Genomic DNA, 18,172 nt, shown 5'->3' with positions numbered 1-18,172 from the left:
AAGTGAAGATCTGATCCTGACAGCCTCTATTTGACCTGAATCCAGCTTGTTCTTCACCAAGCTTTTCTTCCACAATTCTTCTCAACCGTTTCTCAAGTATACTTGCATATATCTTACCAGGAACACTCAGTAGGGATATACCTTTGTAATTCTCACATTGTTTTATTTTCCTTTTTATATATATGAGTACTATGAGAGCTCTACTCCAATCGTCTGGAATTCGTCCCTCTGTCCAGGCATTCTGAACTATGCAGTGCAGCCACTATAAGACTTTTATACCACCATACTTCAGCTTTTCTGGTTGAATATCATCTACTGCTGCCGCCTTTCCACATTTCAAGCCTTTGATGGCTTTTTCTACTTCAAGTATGGATATGTATTCCTGACTGCATGCCTGGTCAGTGTTTTTTTATCACTGTGCTGTCATCACTGCTTGTTTCATTTAGCAAATTTTCCAAGTAATTACTCCATACTTCAAGGATATCTTTTTCTCCCGTTTTCATGTCACCTTTATCATCTCTAACTCCTTTTACAGCACTCTTTCCTCCATTCTTAAGCTTCTTCAACAACCTCCAAAATATTTTGCGACCTTCTTGATATTTATTTTCTACGTTCTTGCCAAAGTCCTCCCATGACTTTTGTTCAGCTAGTTTTACACACTGTTTAGCTTTCTTACATTTGTCTCTGTATTCTCTAAGAGCACAAGCTGACTTATTTGCCAGGAACTTTTGATATGCTTTCTTCTTTTCCTTCACTGCCTCTTTAACTTCCTGTGTCCACAATGGAGTTCTAATTTTTCTATCCTTGCAGACAACTTCATCACATGCCTCTGTAGCTGAATCAATCAGGGTTTTCTTCAAGACTTGCCACTGAATCTCCGAGGTTTGGTTCCTGTTCTCAAACTCTTTCATTTTTTCTTCAATCATGTTTGTGTAATTTAGTCTACAGTTCACATCTGAGAGCTGCTCAACTTTTATTCGCTTTAAAACTTTCATACATGTCATTCTTTTCAATATGAAATTCAATTTTATCCTGCTCAAGACTAAATAGTGATCGCTTCCAATTTCAAATCCTCTGTACACTCTGGTGTCCTGCACCAGGGAGAAAACATCACTATCAATAATAACAGTCAATGAGACTTTTCTTATTCCTTGCCTCTTCTATCCATGTCAATTTGTGCACATTTTTATGTTGGAACATGGTGTTAGTAATAACCAGTCGATGTCCTGAGCAGAAATCCAACAGGTATTTGCCATTATTATTAGCTTTGCTTTTTTCTCCATATTTTCCCAAAATATTTTTGTATGTCTGACAATCATTTCCTACTCTGCTATTTAGATCCCCAACAAGGACCAACTTTTCATTTTTCATTGGGTCAGTTGCTTTCTTTAAAAGCCTCAAAAAATTCCTCCACTTCTACCTTAATAGAACCTTCTGTGGGACCATAGGCACAAACAAGTCTCATTGTCCAGTTCTCCATTCTGATATTTGCCCAAATCACTCTACTTGACACTGCCTGCCATTCAAGAAGATGAGCCTCGTATTTTGTGTTGAATATTATGGTTACTCCTTCTTTTCCTTGATTGTCGTTGCCTGAATATAACATTTTGTATTTACTGCTCAGAAAGATCTCACCTGTTTTTGTCTTTTTTGTTTCAGTCACACCTATTATGTCGATCTGGTACTTATCTAATTCCTCAGCTAGCTCCATTTCTTTGCCATTCAGGCTTCTTATGTTGATAGTACCGATCTTTAACTCTGGTGATGTTGAGTTGGGGTGTGCTTTCAGATTTGTTCCAGTAGCTGACTTTTCGTTGTTTGCCCTGGTTCAACTCTAAGACTGCTAAAACACTCTGGAATTGACATTCTTTCCATTAAAAAAAAAAAGCAAAATTTGTTATAAAGAAATCTTTAATCTCTTTCACCATGAAGTTCCACAGTAGGGTACTGACAAGAATACTTTGTTTCATAACTTGTTGAAGTTCCAAGGATATCCTAACAGGAGGGATCTTGCTTGGAGAATTGCATATGGCCACCTTCCAGTCAATACCATCAAATGGGGTTACTTTAACATTGGAGATCCAATCTGTGGCATCTGTTACCGATTTGAATGCATTCTACAGCTGTCCTCTTGCCCTGTGTATTTGGAACAGATTATGTGATGTGCTGGGCATTCAATTGCTTACAAGAGAACAGTTTTTTTTTTTTTTTTGCAATATCCACCACCTGTCAGCAATGGGAAGAGAATTTTGATTTTTATAATTAATGAATTAAAATACCATTTATGGAAGGTTAGAAAAAACATGGATTTGAAAACCAGCAATATGACATCCAAATGCTTTATAATATTGTACTGCAGAAATTTTATTGTTCAGTCAGACGTTTTTGTATTTAGAAAAAAGCATTCTAGGAGATATCAAATTTATGACTAGATGGTGTAGACCACCCGCATTATGCAATATTCTCCCCCAGTGGGGGATAAAATTCTGTCTATTCTTGCTATGAGAGGTTTTTTTAAATAGTTCCACTTTCTTAATTCAATGTGGCTTATAGGCAATTGCAGGGATGACTGGAGAGCAATCCCAGACAGAGAAGGCTAGCTCAAGGCAGTTAAACTCAGATGGGGCTAACCACCTGGGTATCAGTCATTTTTGTGCTTTAGTTTCCATTGGTCTTTTGGTTGTTTATCTATATTAGATTGGTGAAAAAGGAAAACAGATACCTTTCCTCACAGGAGGATGATTACCACTGATTAATTCTCCTCTTAATTATTATTAAGAATTATTAGAAACACGTATTTACAAGAAAAAAATAATAATTTTCTTATTGCAAATATTTCAGCCTAAAACTAACAGGCCATCATCAGTGCAAAGACACAATCAGAAGATGAAGTTAAAAATAAAAGTTATTCCTTTTTATAGATCTGAGCCATGTGCTGGAGTGTCATCATATGGGTGACTACAAACTAAGATGAACTTATAAATTAAACTAAATTTAAATTCACTTAACTTGAAATACAACAAAATTATACAATGAAATAATTCATCAGCAGCAGCCATTTTTTTGTCCACTGCTGGACAAAGGCCTCCGCCAGTCCTCCATTCATTCCTATCTTTATTATTGGAAGTTTTTCCTGGTTATATTATAAATTAAAGATACCAAGAAATTATATACTTAGTTTAATCCTTTATCCAAGTGAAAGGAAACAAAGTTTGCACCTGAAGTATTTTCAGGACTGGGGCAACTCGTACATAGAAGCTAATAACTTCATCACTTGCCTTAGTATCCCATAATGCAAAGCACATCTTTATGGGTATGTATAATGCTATGCAAAGCACATATCCTTACGGTATGTATAATGCTATGCAAAGCACATATCCTTACGGTATGTATAATGCTATGCATTATGGGAAAGGTCACTGCCCAGATCAATTTTGACCTTTATTGAGGTCTCGTTAGTGGGAGCCAGACCCAGAGGTGATACTAAGGTTGAAGTAATGCCAAAGTCATATTTTCATATACGAGTAGCCAAAAGATGTCAAACCTTATTATTAAAATACAGTCATACCTTGATTTATGTCTGTTTGTCTTCTTGTTACGTCTTCTCGAAGATATGTCTGTGATCCCATAAGGGAATAAATAATATTTTCGACTATACTTCTGAACAAGACGCAAGTGTAAAATAAAAAGGTTTCTATTTAGGAACAATGCACCATGTGCAGTGGCAAGAGAACATTCGGCAGCAATCTCCCTTGGCAATCGGCATGTGTCTTCAATAGTTCCTGTATTGATTTTGTGTTTGAGAAATAAGTTATTTGTATATTTATCGTTAAATATTTCATGATATTTTGTGCAGCATGGCCCCCTACACATACAATCAAAAAACCTAGTGAAGAATCACAGAAAAAGAGGCGAGCAATTGATCTTGAAACGAAGTTGCAAGTTATAAAGCAACAAGAAGCTGGTAAGCCCATCAATGTGATCACACGACTTCATATGGTTTCATTCTGCAGTGACAACCATTTTGAAAAATAAGGATGAAATCGTAGAGGCTGTGAAAGGATCTTCTTCCAATAAATCGACGATAGCGATGAAACAATCACAAGGTCCTATCGGTTTATATGGAAAAGCTACTTGCATCATGGACAAAGGGACCTGAACTAAAATCACATATCCCTTAGCACTATGACCATAACCACTAAGGCACTAAGTCTCTTCAACATGTTGAAGGAGAAAGCAGGAACCAATTACGATTACGAATTCAACAATTCTTCCAGTTGGTTCATGAGATTCAATCAACATTTGGCGCTGCATAATGCAAAACGTATGGTGAATCTTCAAGTGCCAATGAGAAGACTGCCAAGGAGTTTGTGTAGAAATTGGATAAAATTATTACGGAGGAAAATTATTTGCCACAGCAAATATTTAATATGGATGAGACCTCCTTGTTTTGGAAGAAAATGCCCAAGCAGACATTCATCCACAAAAAGCTAAACTATGCCTGGTTTCAAAGCTCTTAAAGACCATATTACGATTCTGTTAGGGGATAATGTGATTGGATATAAACTGAAACCATTTGTGATATGGCATAGTGAAAATCCACAAGCCTTCAAAAACATTAGGAAGCATATTCTTACAGTTCATTATCGAAGCAATAAGAAGTCGTGGATGACTCAAAAATTGTTTGAGGATGCCTCAATCAACTGTTATGCGAGTGAAATGGAAAGCTATTGTGTGAAAGAAAATGTAGAATTTAAAATTTTATTAATTCTAGATAATGCTCCAGGGTCATCCACCTAACATCAGTGATCTTCACCCCAAGATCATGTTTTCTCCCTCCAAACACTACTTCATTGATCCAACTGATGGATCAAGGAGTTCTTGCAGTGTTTAAGGCTTATTATTTACGGAGAACTTTTTCACAAGTCATTTCTGCCACTGAAGGAAATGATCAGACTCTCATGCGATTCTGGAAAGCATTCAATATTTATCATGCTATTAAAAATATTGCTATGGCTAAAGGACGAAGTGACCTCTCAATGTATAAGTGGCATATGGAAAAAGACATTAAAAAGAAAGGTTTGTGAATGATTTTGGAAGTTTTGAAAAAAATGAAGAGCTCTGTAAATTGAGTGAAGAAATAGTGGACAGCAGACAATCTGAATCTCAATAAATGATGACGACATAATTTAACTGATAGAAAGTGCTCCTAATAGTTGACCAACGAAGAATTGGTCGAACTGGAGGAACAACCTGTTGCAAAAGAGGAAAAACGAGAAAACGAAGAGGGCAAAGAGAAACAAGAGGAGGTAATTAAACAATTTACAGTGAAGGGGGTCTTGCAGAAATGTTCTCCGAAGTTAGCGATGTTCTCAAAATGGCTGAAGACATGGACCCCAATGTTGAATGCTACTTATTAGTAGAAAGTAAAGTACATGATGCGTTTGCTTGCTATAAACAAATTTATGATGAAAAGAAGAAGAGGAATAAGTAAAGCACATTGGACATTTCCATCAAAAAAACCAAGATTACACCAGAAGAACCGCAGCCTGATCCTTCCAATAAGAAGGTAACGAAGATGTGATTGTGGAGGAAGACTTGGATGATTATTCTCCTCTTTTATAGTGGCAGTAATGCATAGTACAGTTTTATAAGGTTTAAAAATTAAAATGACAGTATACTTATTATGGTTAAGTCCTTAACCCCTATAACTCTGTTGATTTAATGTATCGACTTACGTCCTGCCGGAAAGAATGGAACCCCGACGTAAGTCAAAGGATGACTGTATTCTGGATTAGAGATAGTTGTTTGAAGTTTTTCCACTTGGTTATATCATAAAAACTGTCACCTCTGTATTGCATAAGATCACTACTTCACCTTCAGATGATCTCAGAAGAGTATAAAGTGAATAAAATAGTTCAAAACTAGAGAAAGTATTTCTGGTATGTCGTATGGCTGGCAAGTTATGATTACATATAAAGCAACTAAGGTGTTTATGTCTATTAAGTGCATGTGTTCTCCAGCTGCTTTACCTATTTTGTAAGAGGAAAAATCTTTTCATTTACACACAACACCAATTCATCTAAAGTGAAATAATCCTAGTAAATGTTCTCAACACTAGGTAGGAGATAAAAAAATCATTTACTGAAGCTAATGGATAAGAAAATGGCTATGAAATGATCATGAAGAGAAGCATATTGATTAGTTTTACAGTTCCAGTGAAGCAACTAAAATTGAAGATAATACTATCTTTGTAAGTTTGTTTCCCCTGACTGTTCTTCTCCTTCACTAGCAAGGAGCAGTATAAGAAAAGAGTAAAGAGAAGTGAAAATAATTGATGTCAGGTGGAGTATCAGAAGGTTCGGTGGGGCTTCTGTTGTATAAAAGCAAAATTACAAAAGAAAATAAGAAATGACTTGTATAATATCACTCACACTGGTACAGTGGATAGTAAAATAACGAATCCGGTTCAATCTACTGTCAAGTGTGAGATTACAATTTTAGAGTGAGGAAACTGTAGACATTGTATTATACTGATGCAACAATACCTCTGATGCAGTTTCTCCAACAGAAGAGCTAGCCTGGTTGGCCAAGTGGTTAACATTCCAACTAACAGGTCACAGGTTTGAATCCAGTCATGGGTACTGATGTTTGTGATTGTCTTTAGATGGAAGATGAATTTCATTGCCCAGTGTGAGACCACCATACCACTTATTGGAAGCTTGAAGCAGCTTGAAAAATGTTTGGTCTCTAGAGCAGTGTTTCCAGACTATATAAAAAATAAATAATACAAAAAATACATATAATTCATAAAAATAGAAAAAAAAAATCCTTAGCCCACCCACAGTACAAAATGTACTATCGTCATTTTAGGTGGCATAATATCAACTGCGAATCCATAATACAACACTGGGACTAATATTGCACAGGGGGCCCCAAGAACCAAGTGCAGGGGAAAAGTTCCTTATATATATTTTTGACTATTGATCCGTGTGTAAGTACTATTGGTTTGCAAATAACCTTTCGTAGGGGTGAGAACATAAACAAGAATAAAAAAAAAAAGAAAAAAGAAAAGAAAGTGCATCAGAGGTAATAATTTGGTGTAATAGCAGAAATGAAACTGAAATTCAGATAATACACTGCAAAAATGAAAGACTACATAAAAGATATGCCATAAAACAGTTATTGTTCCTATTTATAAGGCCTTGATAATATCTGAACACTACTGGACAAAATTCTCTAGCTGCATGAGAAAAAAGAGTACAGAATATCAAGCAGGACAGAATGAGAACATAAGCTACTGTTTGATAAATAAGCAAAAAAATGGGTACTTGTGTAAATTAGTGTAGTCTCTTATATCACAGCAAACACAAGATAAATTTAACAAATGGCAAGAGGAAGAAAAATCAGAGATCAGCCATTAAGAGCTGATTTTTTCCAATATTAATGCTAGTAATAGTCTTAGTAATAGCTAGAACCATCCTAAAGAAATCGCATAAAGAAACAGTAGTATTTGTTGAACTGATGTGCAAGAATATCATACAGTTGAATAATTATCAAAGGCAGCATTTCATCTAAATTAATATGGATAGTCAATTGTTAGTTATATTAGCTGCAAAAACTGCAGAAATGCAAATGGGGGAAAAAAAAAAATCACTCTGATTTTTAGCATTTTGCTATAGTTCAGTAACAATGGTTTATTTTATTCTGGTAATTCCAAACTACAAATAAACATCTTTCATGAAGAATTTCTGTCCTTTATGAAGTTAATAAACTTATGTAGAAAACCCAAGTTAGTTCTACAGTCAGCTTATAAACCACCTGCCCAATGTTCATAAGAAATAACGGAATAAATGTGATTGTGAAAAAGCAGAATACTTAGCGCAGGCATAAGTGGACCATTATATCCATTTTATTTCCATATTAATCTATAGCATATCAGTGACGTGTGATCAAGTGGTTAACAAGAAAAAAAAAAAAAAAAGGAATCTACTGATGTTTGTCCCCTCTGAAGGTTGCAGTCGTTAGGAAACACAATATGAAGAAGGCTGGGCAAGAAAACCAAATGAAAGATGAGGAAAAGTCAGTTCAATAAGTTTGCAACTGGACTGCAAATGGATGATGACCAATAACAATTACATATAGGTTTAGAGTAATGGGAAATAATGATCGAAGTCAATTCAACAGAATAGCGTCCATGAAATATCTACAAAAAAAAAAAGCATAAAGAACATTCCAAACAGAAAATTACTGGAGTGAGATCACTGTGTGTAAGAAAGGGAAAGAGGCAGGAAATCATCAATTAACTAGAATGCCCTTTTCTGGGTAAGCATCAAAAAAAAAAAAAAAATTATAGCACTCTAAATATGAGAACAATATTCTAAGAAAAGGCAGAGAGATTTGTATAAGGTGACAAGCAATGATTTGAGCAGGAAAAAAACAAGTCTTCTGGATGTTGAAGAGAAAACAGATGTGATGTATTTATGTCTAAAAGCATAAGAAAAAAAAAATCAGTATAAGAAAAAGAAATTGATATTGTCTAGAAATCTGAATATTATCATAGCTAAATGGAAGCAAAATGAGATTTTTTGGTAGCACTAAGCACTCAAAGCTGGAAATGTTTGAACACTGAGGTTATGAAATGAGGAGGAAAGGTGGGTACTGTCAATTTAAAACATATATTCCATAAGAAATGGATTATATAAAGTACACATTTCATTTTAACATGTTCGCTGCCAACTATGAGTATATGAGCCTCACAAACCAACTACGAATATACTCGAATGTCGATTAACGATCTCCTATGCCAAGCATGAGTTAACCTGTAGTATAAGCACGTTAATTTGGACCCTTGGCTTGTGAATATAGTCTGGGGCCTTGGTAGAAGGAAAATAATTTCAGCAAAAGTATAGTATATTATAAGAGGTATTGTTGCGTAAACTGTGTATTTATTAATGCAAATAAAACAATTTTTTGAAGTTTTTTTTCAACATATGCATATTTATATATGCTATATCATCATCTGAGTCATCGCTAGAGTCATCTGTAGAATTATAATCATCTTCGGAATCAGAACCAAATAATTCATTCCATTCATCATCACTCATATTAGGATAAGCTTCTAATTCTTCATTAGTAAGCTTTCTTTTACTGGCCATTTGATTGAAGATTGTAAGACTAGATGCAATAAACCTTATTGCACTGAATGCTGAACGTCATCACTGACTCTGAACTCAGGTTACACAGTCATTGGCACATGTAAGGCATAGGTGGGGGGTGATACGAGACTCGTAGTTGGCATATGAAACAAAATTCTGACTGATAAGCCAGCTACGAGATAATAACTTGTACTGATCTTGTAGAAGTGAAATTGCTTGCCGTTCGGTAACAAACTATGCCCGAGGAGTGTGGCAACAAACGTGTTAAAAAATATTCTGAATGAAACATTGGCCTCTTTGGAACAATTAAAAAAAAAGAAAGAAAGAAAAGAAAAAAATCTTACCTTCACTGACACAAATTCCTCCTGAATTTACAGACAAATGTTTCAAGCTATGTTGTAATTCAGAAATACCTCCACTCTGCAAATACTCATTCTCTTTTTGAATTACTTTGTCAGTTTGTATAACATTTTCAGACTGGTGCAATTCGTTAGGAAGACGGTGATGATTTTGTGTTTTGTCAATTACAGAACTATTCTCTTCTCTGGAACCTAGATCTGTCCTATTTAAAATAGCTTCTGCTAGTTCAGCATCTGAACTATTCACATGACTTAAAGTGGATTCCCTACCTTGATCATGAATATCACTATTAAAAAAAGCTGATAATCCTCCATTTGATTCAGACACACCATTACCACTAGCAATACTTTCTTGAATTCCACTTTTGATATTATCAGTCATATCACTGCAATTTATTAAATTATTATGTACAGATTCAACAGTATCTAAAGTGAGCCTTTCTATACTACTTTCCATAATATCATTAACACAGCTTTCACCTCTACATATATTTGCTTCATCATTTTCACATGGTGGCTTCATAACTGAATGTGGCACAGAGATATTTTCACAACACTTCTGTTCTATACTTTGATTCTGCTCTGTTAAATGTTTTTCACTGGTATCAATAGGCCAAGATCCCCATCCTTCAGAAGTTAAATGAACATTAGTAGTATTGTGATGATTTATAGTATTATTCTGCGTATCTACAGAAGACTGTGGCTGATTACTCCATAAATTATATGTGCTACTTTGCCACTGAAAGTGTTCAGCACTATGTTGATGCGCATTTTGATTCCAGTCCTGCTGCATTTGTATACCATAGTTCCATGATTGCTGATAATGGGGCTGTTCAGAACCAATAGTCTGTTGCTGAACGGTCAGAGGAGCAGATATGCTATTCTGAATCTGACGATCAACATTACTTGCAGCTACATCATCAACACTGCTTTCATGCTGTTGCTGCTGGTGAGAATGATACTGGTATTGAGGCCAAACCTGGTTCTGCTGAGTTCCATTGTTATCGATATGCCAATTCCATGGATCATTCTGTAAAAGCAGACATATCAGGCATTAAAAACAAATATACAGAATAAAATTAGATAATTAAAAGTAAATTGCATTGCATACTAAAACAATAATATAAAAAAGCACAGAATGTAAGAATCAAATCCCTGTCAAAGGATTTGACAGGAATTCAAACGATAAATCAAAACAAATGCATCATGATTTAAGCCATATCTTCAAGATTTCTAAAATAAGCCCATGTTTGAATTTTGATTACATTTAGAATTGCAATTCTACTGGGCAACCTGAATTCGGTGAACAGCTGAAGAGTTGGCCTAAACAAACACTGACACAATCCAAGTTGTTGAATATAAAATAAACATCTTTATTAAGATTAGCTTTTGTAATGGAACCCTCTTAACTGCAGATATAGTATACATAATTTTTCCCCCTATTGTTTACAAGACAAGCAGGGAAATATCAAATGCACCTAGCTAAGGTAACTCTGAACATATACAAAAAAATAACAAAATGCAATTTCTTTCTTTTTTTTTAGACTTAAGCAATTTCCAATTCAGATTCACTAGAAAGGAGTATTCAAAAGTAATTTTCATATGAGAGTGACTTTCCAACTGTTAATTTTACTTTATGAGTCATTTTATGCTATAGTTGATTTGTATGGAAGCTGGAAGACATTTTTTTTTTTTTAAATCGGCATGAAAACACTTTGAAAGAGTGTGGTATATAAATGATGCAAGAAAAAATAACTTCCCTCTCTCTACTTACAGCACAAAAGTGAGGATGACCCATCAATTGCAAACTTACTTCATTGACCATTTTATACCCTTTGATGCAATATCTCTCTGGTACAAACATAGGAAAACATCTTTGACAACAGAAAACCCTTTAAATGAAAGTTTTGTATTCCTCACCATACAATATTATAGTGGAAAAAATTCTCTACATCAGGGGGATATACTGCATAGAGATCGAAATACTGACTACATTTGGTGCTACACTTCTTGTGATCAATCTAATAATACTGCTAAATTTTGAAACATGGTTTCTTTTTTGAGCAATTACAGATGCCACAAGCACACTATTATTAATACAAACAAATAAACAGGCTCATCCAAAGAAACTTTAAATCAGATTCCCTTTTTTTTTCTCTCCCCTTTATTCTTTTATGGAGCTGAGTACTTTATGCATCTTTTCGCAATGACTGCCTACAATCAGGTCTTCGTAAGTAATTAGACATAGTTGAGTTACACATGTTTTCAATTAGACAACACAGTCAATCACACTGGAACTAACTCATAAGAACAACAAAGTTTGTTATACTGTCTTACAGAACAACACTGGGCTATAAAGGTAAAAACAGTGCAATTGTGTGTGTGTGTGTTCTTCTGCTCTGGCCTGTTTGCCAGTTTTGCAGGATGAAAAATCTGAGTTTCCAGGAGAAAAAGCCTGCCACCTCTGTACCAATGAAACTGGAACCTTCAAATGAAAAAATGCACATGGCATGCAGATTCTCTTTCTTTTTTTTTATTTTCCCCTTTATTCTTTTATGGAACTGAGTAATATATTCAAGATATTAGAATTTGTGAGGAAAACTAAATTGAAGTATGAAAAGAAATTGGCCATGCAAACTAAAGGCAATCTGAAAGAAGTTTATTGTTATTCTGCAAGCAAAGGAAAGAATGAATGCCGAAGAATAACTTTATTGAATGCAGATGGTACTAATGAAATTGTTCAGTTAATGAGTGCTCACTTTGCTAAGATATATCAACCATGTATATGTGACATGGGGCACAGTGCAATTGCTACACTGGATGAAGAGTTAGAGGTTCATGAAAAGGAGGTTGAAGAGCTGTTGCACAAGCTGGATAAGAATTTGTTTATAGAGACAGATTGAATATCAGCCCATTTGCTAAAGGAAAGTTCAGCCAAATTGGCTATGCCTTTCACATGTTTGTATAACTTGAGTCTCAGCTCAGGAATGGAATGTATGATAGTTCCAATGTACAAGGGTGGTGCAAAAACTGATGTGTCTAACTATCGACCTATCAGTATCTCTGGTGTGGTAGTAAAGATTTTAGAGAAGTAAGAACTCACATATAGAACTGGGTAGACAAACATGCCATACGATGCAAGGAACAGCATGGGTTTACTAAAGAAAGGTCATGTTTCAGTAATTTGCTCATATTTTATAACAATGTTATGGCTGAGTTAGAAAAAGCGAATGATATACAATGTAATGTTGGATTTTTCTAAGGCATTTGATAAAATACCACATGAAATTCTGTTGCATAAACTGGAGAATACGGGATTGGAGTATAAACTCCAGACTTGGATCAAGGGATGGTTGACAGACAAATATCAGAAAGTGGTATACAGTGGGTGTGAATCTGCCAGATTTAAGGTGACCATTATTGTTCAAACTATACATTAATGACATCAGGAAGAATCTGACATCAGATGTGCAATTGTTTGCCAATAATGCAAAGATAGGCAGGGCAATCAGGGATGCTACTGATATTCAGCAATTACAAAATGATTTGAAAAGACTGAAAATTTGGGCAAAAGAAAATGGCTGTCCGTTTAACATTAGCAAGTGTCAAGTTATGCACTTTGGAATGATTAGAGTTCCAGTGGCATATTATATTAGTGGGGGATGCTACAAGAAACTGAAGAAGCAAGGGATCTTGGCATATTGGTGGACAGGAATTTAAAGTCCAAAGCTCACATAGCAAAAGTTGCAAATACAACTCAGAGGATAATTGTGACGTTGATGCAAACCTTGACATGGATAGTGAGTGCATCTAGTGTGAATGAATTTAAGGGAAGGTATGATAGTTGATTTGGGTGATTTATAGCCTCCCTCGATGAGTCCTTGACTCTCTGGAGGTTCTCAGATAATAATATTGTGAAAACAAAACTAAGTAACATGCAGATCCTGCATAGGAAGCAGGAATAACGCGTAGTGAAAGAAGAAAAATCCTTTAACATAAAGAGGAATATGAGAGATTTCTTCGTTCGCATGGAGCCTAAAACTGTTAAATGCTTTGGTAATAAAGGATTTATTGAAACCATTTTTTTTAAAAAAGCTTACTTGATATACAGCTCTTGAAGTGCTTTCCATAGAACAAAGTTTAAGCATGATGTAAAAAGGTCTTGATAGTCCAGATTTTTTGATTGAATTGCAAACTATCATCTGGTTGACAAAGAATCAAGAAATGAAGAAAGGCTAACTGTTGTTTTTTTCTCCTCTAGTGTGAATCGAATCTCATTTATTTTAGACAAAAAATGTCCTAAATCCTATGGAGAACCATTCCCCCTTAATAAGCATGTCCTCCACATATCTGTAGCAGAGCACAGGCTTAAGGGAAATGTCTTAAGGATGTGATCTTCAAAACTGGAAAATTTAAGAAAAAGATGACTTCCCATAGTGGCATACCTGCAATCTATTGGTTAAAGGAATGATGGTGAAAAGAGACTATATTTAATTCTTAAAGAGAAACTTGAGCCATAGTTATATGAATTATTTACATGTAAACACAAGGTAAAGGTAATAATTTATTTGATTATAAGGCCATGTATTTCAAGGTAGGATGCAAACAATGGATTTATTTGAAATAGAACGAGCTGCATGATGTTATATTTCCAGTAATGTTATGTTCTAACTGAAGAAAAGGTTAATCATATTATCATCTTCTATCTCAGCCATTTTCAATCTGCTGCTGAATGAAGGCCTCCCTCATGATCTTCCAATTTTCCCAGTCTTCTTCTTCTGCCATCCATCTCTTTCCAGCTAGTTTTTCATCCATTTCTATTTCATCTGCCTATGTGGTTTTTGGATATCCTTGTCTTCTCTTTCCAGTTGGTATCTTCTGTTACTTTTCTGGTCCATATTTCCAAATCATATAAAAGATTTTTTTTTTTTTTCCAGAAAATATCTTTTCTTTTAGGATATATAAGAAGACAAAATTAAGCTGGAATAACATGTTGCTTCACATTTAAAAAAAAATATATATATATATTGTTAATGCATTCAGCTTTTTTTTTCTGACTAAAAGTTTGACATATGTACTACTTTTTTTTTGGGTACAGGTTCTCTGTGAAATAGACATAATTATAAAAATGAGAAGATTTACATTGATAAATACATAATAATATAAAATGTTCATCTTATTATCAAAGCCATCTTCAGTACAATTGACTAACAGAACATGCAAATAACAAAAGAACTTGACAAGAGCAGATTCCTTTTGGAATTTGAGACCTTTTATATTATCCAAATTTGAACAGATATGGGCTTCGGTTATCTTCTCCATGGGAAATGTTATTGTATCACTGTTCTAATAATTTCTAATTCTTCTTTTATATACAGGGTGTTCGGGATAAATTTGACATATTTATAATTAATTATATTTTTCCGTAAGTTACATGTATTAACACACACTTCTCTTCATTTAAAAGTTTGGACCCTTCTTCATTCATATACAAGATGTCAGAAAGGATGGATAGCTGGAACCCACCTGAATCATGGAAGAGAATAACTTGTATCATGATGATTCGTGCCCGCCATCAAAATAAGGATATTACGACTGCTGCCCAATGCTCCCTGAATACAGTAAAAACAATCAGGCATGAACTAGAGACTTGCAATGGTGACTACGAGGATGTAGCAAGAAGAAAGATCCCTAGCAGACGATCTGATTGCGTTCGTACAGCAGAATTCCTCGCAAATCTGCAGGAACAGGTGTTGAAGAACCCTGGCATTGGAATTCGGGCTTTGTTCGTGGAGTTGCTAACTGTAGTCAAGCCCTGGATAACAAGGGTAGCCAATGGTAGGCCGTATGTATGGCAGCAGGATTCGGCCCCTTGCCACACCTCTGGGAAAAGTCAAAAATGGTTGTCTGAAAATTTCTACGACTTCACCAGTCCAAATGTTTGGCCTCCAAACTCCCCAGACCTTAACCCCATGGATTATTTTGTATGGGGCGCAGTTAAAAAAGACACCAATCGCACTTCCAGTAATACAAAAGCCCAGTTAATGGATAAAATTAAAACAGTTTTTGCGGCCCTTCCCAGGGAGACTGTAGCATCAGCTTGTTCGAGGTTCCGAAGCAGAATTGAAGCTGTGATCAATGCTAATGGTGGTTATTTTGAGTAAATCTTGTTGATAGTATTGTAATTAACTCTGCCTGTAATGTTTTTTTGTCAATTCATTAAATTTAATAGATACAAAGAAGATTTTCTTTTTCCTTACGAAACTGTCAAATTTATCCCGAACACCCTGTATATATATATATATATATATATATATATATATATATACACACACACACACATACACTTCCAAATCAAAAAATTAGAATAATAAAAATAAAAAAAAATTGCTGAATGATTTGCAATTCTAATTTACTGCATAGAAAATAATTATTACCAAATATGAATTGTTATCATCTAAACCTACAAACTTTGTAGATTATACGACCATGTAAACACATAAAAATGTAATATAAATTATAAGAAAACTTATTTACAAAATTCGCAAAATTAGAAAAGTTTTTAATGTGGTTCAAAATATTAGAATATTCCAAAATTTATCTGATTGGTTTTGAGGAGAACACAGAAATAGCATATATTTCAGTTGCTGCAGGACTGACTCATGTGAGGAAATCGTTTGCTAAACATTGGTCGAACGAGTGACACATCAGAAGCGAAGAAGTTCCGTATAGTGTCTCTACCAAAGAAGACCAAACTCAACAGTTTATAGCTAAAGAAATGAAATGTTCTCCAGCAAGTGTGAGTAAAGTATTGAGATAGTATTCTAATAACCAGTCGAAAGATAACTACATCAATGAGAGGAGATTAAAGAATATCGTGAAGAAAACTGGTTCCCAAGTATAAGGTATTTTCACAGGAGATAAAAAGACTAGGAGTGAACGTGTCTAAATCAACAACGTTAAGACGACTTCACAATTTGGGTTTTTAAATCACGTATGCCTAAGACAAAGCCTCTTATAACTTCCAAGCAAAAGATAGCTAGAGTGCAATAGCTGTTGTGAGATCAAGAGGACTGGAAGAAGACACTTTTTAGCGATGCAAGTATGTTTTGTATGTCTCACGGTCATCAAGGGATACATGTTTGGAATCTTAAGCAAGAAGCATTTGATAAAGAATGCATGAAACAGTCGATAAAATTTGCAAACTCTCTCATGGTATGGGCTTGTATGACTGCACAGGGTCCAGGTAGGCTGTTTATTGTATACGAAAGAATCAATTCCAAAGTGTACCAAGAAATTCTTGAGAACTTTATGTTACCAGCACCGGAAGAATTAAGTGATGGTGATTTCCTTTTCAGCAAGATTCAGCTTCTTGTCACACTTTCAAGACTACTACTGGATGGCTCAAAGAAAGGCAAAACAGTGTAATTCCTTGGTTGGCAAACTCAACAGATTTAAACACAACAAAAATCTGTGGAAGAATTATGAAAAAAACTTCAAGAAGTTATTCCAAGAGACAAAAATGAACTTGTTGGGATACTGGGGGGGGGGGGGGGGGGGGGGGGGGCAGCATGGTTTTGTGAACGGTAGATAATTCCTTAGTAACTTGTTCACATTTTATAAATTTTATAATACAGTAACAGTTGAATTGGATAAGGGTAATGGGTTTACAGTGATTCTGCTGGACTTTGCTAAAACCTTTGACAGGATACCACATGAAATTCTAATCAGTAAACTGCAGCACATGGGGATGGATATAGGGTTGATGAGATAGATAGGAGGGCAATTGATGGAGAGATATCAGAATAGTTTATTCAAGAGTAGAGTCCAAAAGAAGGCCTGTGACTGGTGGTGTGCCACAGGATTCTGTTCTAGGACCACTGCTATTTAATTTGTTCATTAATGATATAGGAAAAGATCTGAGAGGAACTGTTCAGTTATTTGCGGATGATGCAAAGTTGGGTAGAGCAATAGTGAATATACATGATGTCAGTTTAATGTGGCTAAGTGTGCATTTTAGGGTGAAAAGATCATCAGCAGTATACCACACTGGTGAAACCGTACTGCAGGAAATTGACGAAGTGAGAGACTTGAGAGTGTTGGTGGATACGGAGTTGAAGTTTAGGGGGACATAGCAAAAGTGGCTAAATCAGCTCACTTGGTTACTGAAGAATACTTTCACGAGCAATAAGAGGAACAATAACCTTTACAGGTTATTGTTCCTCTTCATCGAGCCTTGATAAGACCCCATCTTGACTACTGTGTGCAGATTTGGGCGCCAGGGTTTCATGGTGATGTGGAGGAGGTAGAGAGGATCCAGAGGCAAGTGACCAAGATGGTAGCTGGTCTATGGAATGAACCTTACGAGAATAGGTTGAAGATTTGTGGGTTACACAAATTGGTTGATAGGCTGAAAAGGGGTGATATGATTGAGACATACAAATTACTTAAAGGGATTTTACAAGATTAATTCAGAGGAAGTTTTTCAGAATAGGTCTGGTAGTGGGAGAACTAGGGGCCATCCATGGAAACTGAGCAAGAGTTTAGTTAGCAAGGGTATTAGAACTAGGTTTTTTACTTGGAGAGTGATGATGAATGAGTGAAATAAGCTGTCAGAGTGTGTTGTGGGTGCCATGAATGTGAATGAGTTCAAGG

The 18,172-nt window shown here is 35.3% G+C and overlaps 1 protein-coding gene across 1 annotated transcript in view; it reads right to left on the bottom strand.

The window, feature by feature from the left end:
- Positions 1-18,172, bottom strand: part of Sec16 (endoplasmic reticulum export factor secretory 16) — a 627,195-nt gene that overhangs the window by 541,656 nt on the left and 67,367 nt on the right. The window contains exon 6 of the mRNA XM_090400384.1: positions 9,503-10,547. Coding sequence (XP_090256510.1) covers positions 9,503-10,547 — 1,045 coding nt within the window. The remainder of the gene's footprint in view (positions 1-9,502; positions 10,548-18,172) is intronic.

The sequence above is a fragment of the Typopeltis vanoorti genome, chromosome 1 (assembly GCF_054136105.1).
Source record: "Typopeltis vanoorti isolate ZY-2024b chromosome 1, IOZ_Tvanoo_1.0, whole genome shotgun sequence".
Lineage (NCBI taxonomy): Eukaryota > Metazoa > Arthropoda > Arachnida > Uropygi > Thelyphonidae > Typopeltis > Typopeltis vanoorti.
This window is presented reverse-complemented; position numbering and strand designations above follow the sequence as displayed.